This window comes from Solanum lycopersicum, chromosome 3, assembly GCF_036512215.1.
Source record: "Solanum lycopersicum chromosome 3, SLM_r2.1".
NCBI classification, from domain to species: domain Eukaryota; kingdom Viridiplantae; phylum Streptophyta; class Magnoliopsida; order Solanales; family Solanaceae; genus Solanum; species Solanum lycopersicum.
Window position 1 is genome coordinate 55,329,631 of NC_090802.1, and position 12,300 is coordinate 55,341,930.

Here is a 12,300-nt window from a genome sequence, read left to right on the forward strand (position 1 = left end):
GTATTGCATCAAAGTAGTTGTCCTCACACACCACAACAAAATGGTGTGGTTAAGAGAAAGCACATACACTTCTTTAATATTGCTAGAGCTATCAGATTCTAAGCTCATTTGCCTATCAGATTTTGGGGTTATTGCATCAAGGTTGCAGTGTACTTAATTAATAGATTACTTTCATCAGCTATTTCTAACAACAGTCCCTATGAATTACTTCATTGTAAACAACCAAGTTTGTCTCATCTAAGAGTCATAAGTTGTCTTTGCCATGCTACAACAGTGCCTAAAGGGGATAAATTCTCAGCAAGAGCTAATGTTGCTATTCTCTTAGGGTATTCAGAACTACATAAGGGTTATATATTATTGGACATCCATTATACTAAGGTGTATGTGAATAGAGATGTATCTTTCATGAAGAAGTTTTTCCATTTTCTAAGGTGATACCTCAACTTGATTCCTCAGTTGTTGTGCATGGTTCACCTTTAGAGAAAGTAGAAAGTCAAGTTGTTGAGGATAAGATTGATAATGAAGATAATAGGGAGCCTGCAGATACTATCACAGTCAATGAAGATAATCAGAATGTTCAGATTGAGAATTCTTGAGTAGATCAGATGCCTGAGCCTAGTCCAACAGTGGAAGTTTCTGAAAATATTCATGCAGTACCATCACAAGTTGACTCTCATATTAGAAGAAATTCAAGAAGCACCAAAGAGGCAATTTGGATGAAAGATTATGCCATTACTAAGAGACATAGTAACACCAAACATCCTATGGATAATTTTCTAAATTATGACAAATTAAAACCTGAGTACAGAAGTTTTGTAAGTAAGCTTTCAGAATGTGTGGAACCTAATAATTTTAGTCAGGCTGCAAAAGATGAAAGGTGGATACAAGCTATGCAGCAGGAAATCAAAGCTCTTGAACAAAATAATACTTGGCTAGTGGTTGACTTACCAGAAGGCATGCATACAGTTGGTTCTAAGTGGATATATAAAGTAAAATACAAGGCAAATGGTGAGATAGAAAGGTTTAAATCAAGACTCGTTTCAAAAGGATACTGTCAGCAAGAAGGATTGATTACCATGACACTTTTTCTCCAGTTGCCAAGATGGTGACAGTCAGATCTGTCATTGCATGAGCACTATCAAAAGGCTGGACATTATACCAAATGGATGTCTATAATGCTTTCTTGCAAGGTGATTTAGATTAAGAGGTCTATATGGAGATACCTGAAGTTTTGCAAGACCAGGTGAAAACAAAGTATACAAGTTACTCAAGTCTTTGTATGGACTTAAACAAGCTTCAAGATAATGGAACCTAAAACTTACAAAGGCATTACAAGCCATAGGTTTTACTCAGAGTGCTCATTATTACTCATTATTCACACTAAAAAAGGGGAAGATCTTGTCATTGTTATAGTCTATGTAGATTATCTATTGATCACAGGAAGTAAAACACAATTGATTACAAAAGTTAAGGCATGTCTACACAGACAGTTCAAATTGAAGGATCTATGTGAACTTAAGTTCTTGTTAGGCATTGAAGTATTGAGGTCCTCTGAAGGAACTATTTTGAATCAAAGGAAATATATATTGGAACTTATTGTTGATGCAGGCCTGACCGGTGCCAAACCTGCATCCACACCAATGGAGTACAATTTGAGATTGACTTCAGTAGAGCATGATCAAGCAAATGGCTACACTGCAGACGTTGTGCTGCATGACATTACTCCATATCAAAGATTGGTTGGTAAATTGTTGTATGCTACTATCACTAGACCAGATATAAGTTATGCAGTGCAAACACTCAGCCAGTTCATGCAATCTCCCAAGAAATCACATATGGAAGCAGCTACTAGAGTGATTAGATATTTGAAAGGATCAGTTGGTCAAGGTGTTTGGCTACATTCTGAACCTGCTAACATACTTACTTGTTGGTGTTATTCTGATTGGGCTGCTTGTCCTAACACAAGAAGATCCATCACAAGATATGTCATTAAGTTTGGAGAGTCCTTAGTTTCTTGGAAATCAAAACAATCCGTTTCAAGAAGCTCAGCTGAAGCTGAGTACAAAAGTATGGCTTCAACAGTCTCAAAAATCACATGGCTTCTAAGCTTGTTCAAAGAATTAGGAGTGGATGTTCAGTTACCTATTATTATCTTCAGTGACAGCAAATCAGCTATACAGTTAGCAGATAATCCAGTGTTACATGAAAGAACAAAACACATTGAGATAGATTGTCATTTTATCCCGGATAGGATTAAAGCAGGCGAGGTTGACACTGCTTATGTACATACACAACAACAACTTGCAGACATATTGACAAAAAGATTGAGTCAAGTTCAACATGTGCATCTTTTAGGCAAGCTTAGAGAGATCAATGTTATGTACTCATCAGCTTGAGGGGGCGTGTTAAAAACAGTTAATGAATATTAGTTAGTTAAATAACTAACAATTCAAAAGTTAGTTAGTAGCTCTGTTTTGTAATTTTCAGATTACTAGTTAAAGTAGTTTGTTGCCTCGTTTATCGTGCTAATAAGAATTAGTTAGTAGATATTTTGTACATCCTTTCTCTGTTTCTGATTGCTATATAAGAAGTGAAAGGATTTCACATGTAAGGAGTTTAACAGATCAATACAAAATTTCCTCTTCTCTCATCTTCATGTTCTAGCTTTCTCTATAAAGGTTCTTCAATGAAGTTGTGAGCTTGAATGCTTACTAGGTCCTTAAGAATGAAATGTGAAATTGGTCCTTAAATTGTTTCGCGAACATTATTGAACTAGTCCTTAGAATGATTTTGGGACCATATTTTTGGTTCATGATTAAAATGATTTCACAATTATTTAAAATTGAAAAAAAAAATCACCTCACGCATCTATTTACGGGTTAATATATTATCTTTATATATTTTTTTAACTATTTATAAAATTTTAATTACAAGTACTAAAAATCAGGTTTAATTTATTAATCAATTATATTTATAAATTTATATAATGTTAATAGGTCAGAGAAAGAAAATTTTATGAGAGAGAATACGTTTATAATTATCAAGTACATCTTTGAAGTGATTATTTAACCCATCACTTGCAACACCCCACCCCCACTCCTACATACACACGACGATTTCTTTTTTAACCCACATGAATCTCACTTTCTCTTCCAACGTCTTCATTCTTGTCCTCCTTATTTAGAAGTGACACTTCTAAAGGACCAACAATGTATCATGTTGTTGTACCCAAGGAAATAGTATTTGTACTAGCAATTTCCTAAAATTCACCAGGCGTACACCTTTTCTAGATGGGTGTTTTAGTATTCTTACTAGCTATGTGGGATACAACTGTTATCCACCTCCATTTTCATTTATTGTTACTGCATAACCCTATTGGACACAATCCAAGGCGAATTGTAATAAAAGAGGGATATTTAGGTATTTTACCTGCAATTGCAGAGGTTCCAAATGAGTTAAGTAAATGTTAAACACGTGTTATATCGGAGTCAACATTTTTCTTTCTTTACCCTCTTCTTCATCTTCCTCATTCTTCCTCTTCCTTTCCGAATCCTCACATCTCTCTCAAATAAAATTATGTAGAAAAATTCAAATAAATAAACCCAACAACTATTGGATGCTTCACAGATTTAAGGTAATTCAAAGTTTTCAACTTAGATTTATAGTTCTCAATCTCTCCCAACTCACTCTCTTTCAAGATCTAAATTTTTTTTTAGCAATTCGACTCAAAATTTTTGTTAATTTTCTAATTTTGATCTAACTTTTTACTTGCATGTTTCTAATGGAGTTTGAGATACCTCGAATTGAATTCATGAGTTTCGTTGTTTTACTTTGATCAGGATGCTAAATTTCAAAACTGAGTCTATATATTCAAATTTGATTTTTGGAGTTTGTATCTATTTATTATTCAATCAATATTAAGTTTTACCTATTATTTGAGATGCTGAAGGCCCATTTATGTTAAGTTGAAGGGATATGCTTTAATTTTTAATTTTCTGATAAACCTGAGTAGCTTACATTGCAGATGTTGCACCAGTTCCCCATGTAAAACACATTCAATCTCTCTCACATCAAATGGCAGTTCCGATCGAAGAAGCCACAACTGCACTATCCATATTTTCTCTAGAGATAACAAACTCTATTAACACTGTTTTGAAAATTCAATTGTTTTTAGTGAGCATGTTTTCCTAATTGATGAATTTCTTCCTTTGTCGTTATAATTTCAGGATGATCAAGCAGAGGTACAAGGCTCGGTGTTTTGGGTTTCAGCTAAAAGAGGTGCAACTATTAGTCCAATCGGTAACATATCACTTTTACATTTATTTTAGGTTTTCGGTTCTAATTCAGTTTTTCCTCCATTTCTTTGTAATTGGTAATTCAGTTGCTTGATCTTCCCTTTGAGCAAGTCCTTGTGAATGTTCCTTGTAGGTCTTCCTTTCTGGAAGTATAGCCCACCATGAAATCAAACTACCTCAAGTAGTATCTTAACTACTTGAAAAGTGTTCATTTTACTACTTTTAACGTTCCAAAATGAATTTGGCAGAGTACAGTAATGTGGTTGCATTTAGGTTTTATTTATCTGAAAACACTTAAGATATTAACTAATTGGTATGTGTTAAGAAATTGTATCATCATTATGCTGCTGAAATTGTTCACACAACACACTTACACAAGAGGGGAAGGAAATGGGTTATGTGCTCTACACATATAGAAGTTGAGTTAAAGCGCTTCGTCAGGTTAGTAAGGAATTTCAACTTTTAACAGAAAATATTTTGATCTCTTAATGAGATAAGGTTTTACATTATCATTATCTTTTACTTTGCGTCTATGCTTTTTATTTTTGTTTGTGCTGGTGAAAATGATTATAACTGAAAAAGAGTGGGTCAGATTCTGCATTTCTTTAGTCAGATTTTCCATATTGATAGTTGGTGATCCTTAAGGATTCTTCAAGTCTAGAAGGGGTTTAAGGATGGGTGATCATTTATCCTATATCTCTTTGTCTTCGTGATGAAAATCCAAGCTTAACATTCAAAATGGTAGAGAGTTTGGGATAGTTTAAGGGCCTATGCATTGGCAAGAATGGAGAGGAAGAAATTGTGCTTACGCTTTCTATATGCATATGATACTTTACTTTTTTGTGAGGCAGAAAGAGACCAACTATTGCATTAAAGAAGGGTTTTATTTAGTTTTCAAGCAATATCTTAGCTGAAAATCTATCTAAAAGCATTAATGCAAAATTTTTGCATTGAGGAATTAGCTGGTATTTTTTGAGTGTGAAATGAATAAGTTTCCTACAATATATTTTTCAGTAGGGATGAAGAAGAAAGTCATACACGAGTAATTGATAGTTGTACAAATAAGTTTGTTTCAGATTTATTTTTATATGTATAGACAATCCTCAACTTTAATTAATTCATCATCTTCAAGCTTTGAATTTCGAGTAGCGAATGAAGTTGGAGAAGGAAGACAAGGGAAGAAGGAGTGCTCAATATTTAGGTTTAGTCATTTGTATGCAATGTACATGTTTTAGTCATAAAAAAGACTCATAAACATGTAGTCCACATGAGCGGATATAATCTAACTTGTGTTTGATGTTAGCTTGCATTACAGATGTTGCACCAGTTCCCATATGTTGACACATTCAGGTATTTGTTATGTTGCTTAAGATATCTCAATCGACACTGTCAACTTGCTTTTAAGCCTTACACCTATTTATACTAAATCACCAATTATCTAACTTTGATGAAATTAGCATTTTTGTGAACGAGCCCCCCGACATTGTGTCTCCCCCTCCCTCGTTTGGCATTTGGGTTCGTTGAGACGGAGAGTTCATGGGAGTTGGATCCGGGATTCATATAGGTTGACCTTGAATTACTAGCATTGGTTGTCAGGGGAAAAACAGTGAGTAGAGTTTATTATGTCTATTGGGTGAAGAAGGGAATCTGCACCATACTTTCCATGTTTGAAAAACTGCTTAGATGATGGGGTAAATTCCAAAGTGCTTGCATGGTGCTGAAGAACTCCGGAGTTGCGGCTAGCGTAAGAAGATCCATTGCATTGGTCACCCGCATCTGGCTTACAAAGTTCTCCATGGCTAACTTCATTCCCTCCGTGACTAACTGCGCCAGAAAGTTTGAGTTTTGTAGAATTATTATCGTCTTTACTCCATTGATGTCCATGGAGAAGAGAGCTGCATGGCATGGGAGAGCTGTCTCCACCCATGACTGGGGATGATGGAGAGGGTGAATTGGTTGAGTGGCGAATGGCGAATACAAGGGGAGCTTAGAGGGTCTCTGGGGTATTGGGGAGTAAGTAAGGATTGCTCATCGCAGAGAATGGGTTTCTCGATGAGCGAGAGATGGGAAGGAGACGAACTTTCTGATGAATAGGAATTGGAGCTCTGAACATTCTTAATAAGATTTATTTTGATATTAGAGTTAAGAGAGTTGGGAAATTATTGAGTATCAACAATGGAAGATATAATAGACGGGGGATTGGTCATCATTGGCGTGTCGATAGCACAGGAAAATTTTGGAAAATTTGTAACGTTATTATCTATATCCACTTGTTCAGTTATCTTAGCCAAGTGTATAACCTGAGTAGGGGCACCCTTAGTATTTATGTCAACCCTACTAGTATTAGGGGTAAAATTAGAATTTAATAATTTTTCTAATTGAGAAGTCGACACGTCGTTGCAATTTGTAGGATGAATTGAAAAGTTTTGCCTAGAGCATGTCGCCTCAGAATCTAGAGAGTCGGGATCATTAGTAGGGGTAAAGTAATTGAATCTTTTCTGAATTCATTATTAATATTTTCTTCCTCCATATTTTTCAAGATGTCGAATTTGTTTATCGAGGAACTGTCAAAATTTTGCTTATCAATCCTTAGAAGAGTCTGAGAGTAGTTCTGAATAACTGGGGAGTTTCTAAAATTATCAGAATTTTGCAAAACAACAGTAGTAGCAAATTGTTTAGGACTGGAGGAGCATTGATCAGAGGAAATCATGGGAACTAAAGAATTTACCTATTCCTGTATACATAAATTTGACGTTTTTACCTGGGTTGCTTATATTAGCAGGGTCGATTGCATTCTTCGTAAGATTTTGTATTTGACGCTTTTTGCGAGGGAACTTTACTGTAAGCCATTGACTTGACATGGTGTCCTTCAGTGTACAATGTTGTTTTCGACTTGTTTGATATACCAGTCACCAAATGTTTCCCACTCTGTTCCTTTTTATCGAAACTTAATGATGAGTTGTAGGGACATATAGGGATAGTATGTCCCAGTCTCCCACGGTTCTTGCATAGGAAACCTTCTCCTTCTTAGGCAATATCCTGTTTATGCCCTCCTATTTGAATGGATGTAGTGACCGATTCTTCCATTGGAATCTGTACACATAGTCTTGCGTATCTCCCTCGCAGAGTAGCACTTGTACAGGCATCTATTTTCACGAATGTACCGATAGAGTTGCCAATACGTCTTAATAGTATACAATCATAAAACTCTATAGGAAGTTGCGGTAGACGCACCCAAACAGCCGTGTAAGTTAATTTGGATTTTTCTGGGTTGAAATTAGGAACCCATCTTTGAATTGATAAGAAATGACCATTAATGAACCACGGGCCATTTTGCTGGACATAAGAGCGTTATCCTCGTCTGCTAGTTTTACCGTGAAAAAATCTGACCTAGATCAATGATTGAAAAATTTTCGGGTAGCCGCCAGAGAGCTTGGATTTTCTGCTTTTAAGTATTGCTGGGCGATTCTTTTATCGATAAGTTCAATTATGACAGAATTTTTCCACGGGTCCCAGACCCTTTCACTTTCATCCTGGGAAAGAGTAATTGTTTTTATATTGCTAGAGAGGTTATTCTCTGACATGACTTCCTTAGGTACGTTTAAGGAATTCAAATAACTTGTATTATTGTAGTCATACATGTCTACGTCGGAGATGTATTATCCTGCTAATAATTTTTCTTTAAAACTATCTTTTCAGGAAGTAAGAACACATTTATCAGGGGGAATTTGTGTTCTTGGTAATTCTGGAGAATTAGACAACATGTGGGAGGGGGGTGAAGCTTGAAAATAAAGCAGGGTATTCTAGAGAGAAGCGATAGAAACTAATTTCTAGAGATATAAAGGAATAACAAGTTTTCCCTTAAAAAGAACACTGCATTTAATTGCATCTTATGTCTATTATTAATTCATTACTATTATTGATTTGTTTGTTAATATATATTCCATTCTTATACCTTTTCTTATTTTAACAGATGTTATAACCCATCATCGTTGAGTGTTAAAACTTGAAACATAATGAATAATGCCATAACTAGTAATAATTGGTCTTACATATGTTAATTTTAAAAATTTCATGTAAAGTTTTTGTTGGAAATAAGTTACATAATTGAATTGTTCAAAATTCAAGATGAATATTTGATTATTTTTTTTATATTTGATTTTCCTTTCATAAAGTTTTCTAAGTATTTTCGAAAAGATAATCACACTACTGATGAAGTTATATTCATGATTTCACAATGGGAAATAATGAAAAAAAATTTAAATTATATTGGCTTAAGTCATCGGCAGCCACTTAAAGTTGTTCATATAATTTACTTGAACACCTCAACCTAACCATATACCTATTGAACATCTCTACCAATTTGAATTTAAATCATTTGAACACTTTTTTAACAATCAGCTAAAAGTACGAAATGTGTGTAACACACTCGCTATGACGTGGCAAGCTAACAAATTAATGACATACACGTGGCAATTTGAGTTTAAATAATAATTAAATTTTATTAAGAAATCAAAAAGAAAAAAATGGAAAAGGTTATGTCCTCTCCATGACCTTCGACCCTGCTACCTCCTCTATTCAAATTTCAAAGTGTTTCATCCACCTATTGTCGCCGCCTTCAGTTGTCAATCCATCATCTTTATTTTTATTAATTCAACTAAAAATAAATTCAAATATGTGGTCTACAGAAAAAGAATATTTGAAATAACAAACTACGTACTCTTCTTTAGTTTCTTCATTTTTCTTCTCTAATGCAAAAGAAAGTTAAAGGAAATTCAACCATTAATGGTGGAATGGAAGTGTTTGTGCAGAGATTTTCTAACTCCAAATAAGAGGTTCTGAAACTATTTGTTTAAAGTTCATCGATTTATTCATTTCTATTCCTTTTCTCATCAAGTTAATGGTGGAATTTTTTTTTTTTGGAAGAAATTACTTGAAGAATTTAAAAATTGTTTGATTTGAGCTTAACAGAAAAGAGAAGAATTGGTGGTGGTGGCGCTAGCGCGGTGGAAATGGTGCCAGCGAGGTGCACGGTTGAACTGATAATGGTGTAGCCCTGTAGGAAGAAGATATGGTCAAAGAAAAAAGGAAAATAAAGAGGTACATTTTTGAAGAAGATATGTTCACGCGCTAAGTAACGGTGTTATACACTTTTCGTGCCATGTCATCGAAAGGTGTTCAATAGGTACTTATTTTGAATAACTTATATGTTCAATAGGTACAACTATTAGTTAAAGTATCTAAGTGAATTATGCGGACAACTTTAAGTGGCTGCCGATCACTTAAGTCAATTATATTCATAAATATTTCTCTTAATATGTATGCATTGTCTCATAAATTCACTTTTTATGGAATAGAGGAAGTACTTCTCAAGTAATAGAATTAAGATTTTCACTAAGAAGATTAAAGTTAACTTGCAGAAGTCAATTCATGAACTAGTCGAAGTGATTCGATATCTAATATATATATATATATATATATATATATATATATATATGAAAAATGATTTTAATTTTATATGAATAGAATAATTTTCCATCGAAAGGTGCTTGGATAAACTCCCTCACACCAAGTTGGCTCTGACATACTTACTCTAACTTACTCCATCTTAAATTATTTTTTTTAAATAAAAAATTTTAGTACCTCAAATTATTTTCATTTTAGAAGTTCGAAGATATTTATTTCTTAGTCATTAACAGAATTATTTTGAAAGATTTATAAACACTTTAATACTCCACTGATCCCTTTTTACTTGTTCAATTTTGACAAATCAAAAAAAAGATAATATTTATTTATCTATTATGTCCTCAATTTATTTAGAGAGCTAATATTTTTGAAAAAGCTAGAACATTTTTAATGAGTAAATTGATTTTGGAATTTTATGATTAATAAAAATAAAATAGTAAACTTAATATGTCAATTATTATTTTCTTAATAAGTGTGCCAAATAAAAAAAATAGACAAATAAATAGGGAGAGGCAGTAAAACCAGTGGTGTACGCAAAAAACATTCTAAGCGGTGTCACAAGGACAAAAATAGCTCAAGAAGAAAATCGAAGAAGTCTTATTTTAAGTTTCCGAATATTTGAGGTCCCTTTTAATTAGATGATATTGTAAAAATTTAAAAATCATTCACATTTTCATGTTATTAAATAAATCAACAATGAATTTAAATCAACTCCTTCACTTCGCCGGTATCTTTATTAACTCATTAGCTTGTTCATTCAAGTAAGTTGAAGCTTGAGTCGTTAATTAAAGTTGACTTTGAACATTTGAACTTTTTTTTTAGAATAATAAATCTCCATTAAAAATTTAAGCTAATATGATTTGATCTACACAATAAGTAATTGAGTATCAAATAATAGAGGATTGCAGACAATTTTGATCAACTTAATGAATACTAAATTATTTCATTGTAACAAGTAGATAGTACAAAATAAATTTATTATGATGAACAAATAAAAATAAAAATTCAAGCCCCTAATTAAAAAAACCTAAATAGTAAAAAATACTACCCTGATATGAAAATTCGAGATGTCGAATAACAATGATTGATGAAAAAAAAGGAAAAAATTGAACAAACTCACGAGTCAAATATACTAATACAAAGATTTAAGGAGTCGACCCCAAAAATATGTTGCATCTACCATTTGAGCCAACCAAATTATATTACAAAGAGTGTATTGTATATTCTTTTATACTTTAGTTTTTTTTTTGTTTTTTTTAATATAGGTATATTCGATAAATTTTTTTGAAGAAGTCGTGTCACGTGACTATTTTGAATGGGCCTAAATACGCCCCTGAGTAAAAAAGATATTATATGAAATTTTGCTATTCAAACATGACTTATGGTCGTAGAATAATCAAAATCCATTCTTATTCATATATTTTAGAGAAGTGTAAAAGGAAAACAAGCAAAATGATTTTAGGCAGAGGGAACACTAGAATGCAGCAAAAGCACACCCCACCACGATGTTGACTTGTCTATTTTCATAAATTTATGGATTTATAATTTTTACTGGAAAAAACTTATAAAAAATAAGAAGTGGTGCTTAAAGTTTGAACTAAAAATTTTAAAGTATAAATTTATGGATTTATAATTTTTACTGAAAAAAACTTATAAAAAATAAGAAGTGATGCTTAAAGTTTGAACTAAAAATTTTAAAGTAAATTTGGACCCTCTCAACTATTAAGCTAATATTTTGGGTCTGTTTGAAAAGTAATCTGATAATTGAAAGTTGGTCTAACTATTAGGATAGTAATTATCATCCTACCAATTACATAGTCTAATAGTTATACTGTAATCATAATTTAAATTTTAAAATTAAAGATTAATTATTTAAAATGTATACTAGATAATTAAGAAACTTTATAAATGATATTAAATTAAATATTCAAGATATATCATAATTAATAAGCATATAATTTTAATTAATTATGAAAAATAACTGATTTCTATTTTTCAAATGAATATATTTCAATTGAATTGATCATAAAACTAAAAGTATGAAGTTTCTACGAACATCATAAAATGCATGTTTGATAAAAATAATAATATATAAGAAAATGTCATAAATTGCTAAAGTATTTGACAAAAGATAATCTAATTAGAAAATGACTTGCAATGTGAACTTAATATTACTAAAACAAATTAAATTGAAAATATAACATAAGTCATAAATTCGAAACAAAAAAATTAACATGATACTCTTATTGCAAATTTTAATAAAGTATACATAAATATGATTTAGTTATTACTATTTTTATATTAAAAAATGTAAGTCTATAACCTTACTTAACTATAAATTCTATTTAATTTAAAAATTAGAATGCTAATAAAACTATGCTAATGAGAAAACAAGTATGACATAAATAAATAGATAATACAAAAAAATTATATAAAATCACGTGAAGGAAGGTTAAGAATGAGAACAAAATGAAATATAATAATATAAAATAAAAAAAATAAGTTTTTTGTTATGAAACTATATGAATTTAGAAGAAGA

General features: G+C 32.1%; 1 protein-coding gene and 1 long non-coding RNA gene across 6 annotated transcripts; both read left to right on the plus strand.

Moving 5' to 3' along the window:
• Window positions 1-1,304: 1,304 nt before the first annotated feature.
• Window positions 1,305-2,396, plus strand: LOC138347686 (uncharacterized mitochondrial protein AtMg00810-like). Its single transcript, XM_069295989.1, has one exon. It carries the CDS (start codon window positions 1,305-1,307, stop codon window positions 2,394-2,396), a length of 1,092 nt encoding a protein of 363 aa, XP_069152090.1.
• A 997-nt stretch (window positions 2,397-3,393) lies between these two features.
• LOC101266006 (uncharacterized) lies at window positions 3,394-9,677 on the plus strand. 5 transcript variants are annotated; one of them, XR_003246038.2, is made up of 3 exons: window positions 3,394-3,634; window positions 4,227-4,299; window positions 7,995-8,249. It is a non-coding gene; the product is annotated as an uncharacterized lncRNA (long non-coding RNA). The 5 variants fall into 5 exon arrangements; XR_011220211.1 differs by lacking the exon at window positions 7,995-8,249 and adding an exon at window positions 9,267-9,677 and having other exon boundaries at window positions 3,432-3,634; XR_003246040.2 differs by lacking the exon at window positions 7,995-8,249 and adding an exon at window positions 9,267-9,677 and having other exon boundaries at window positions 3,434-3,634; window positions 4,025-5,645.
• Window positions 9,678-12,300: the final 2,623 nt, after the last annotated feature.

What these genes read in the sequence shown, in the direction of transcription:
- LOC138347686 (XM_069295989.1), top strand. Translation starts at nt 1,305, where the DNA reads ATGGAACCTAAAACTTACAAAGGCATTACAAGCCATAGGTTTTACTCA.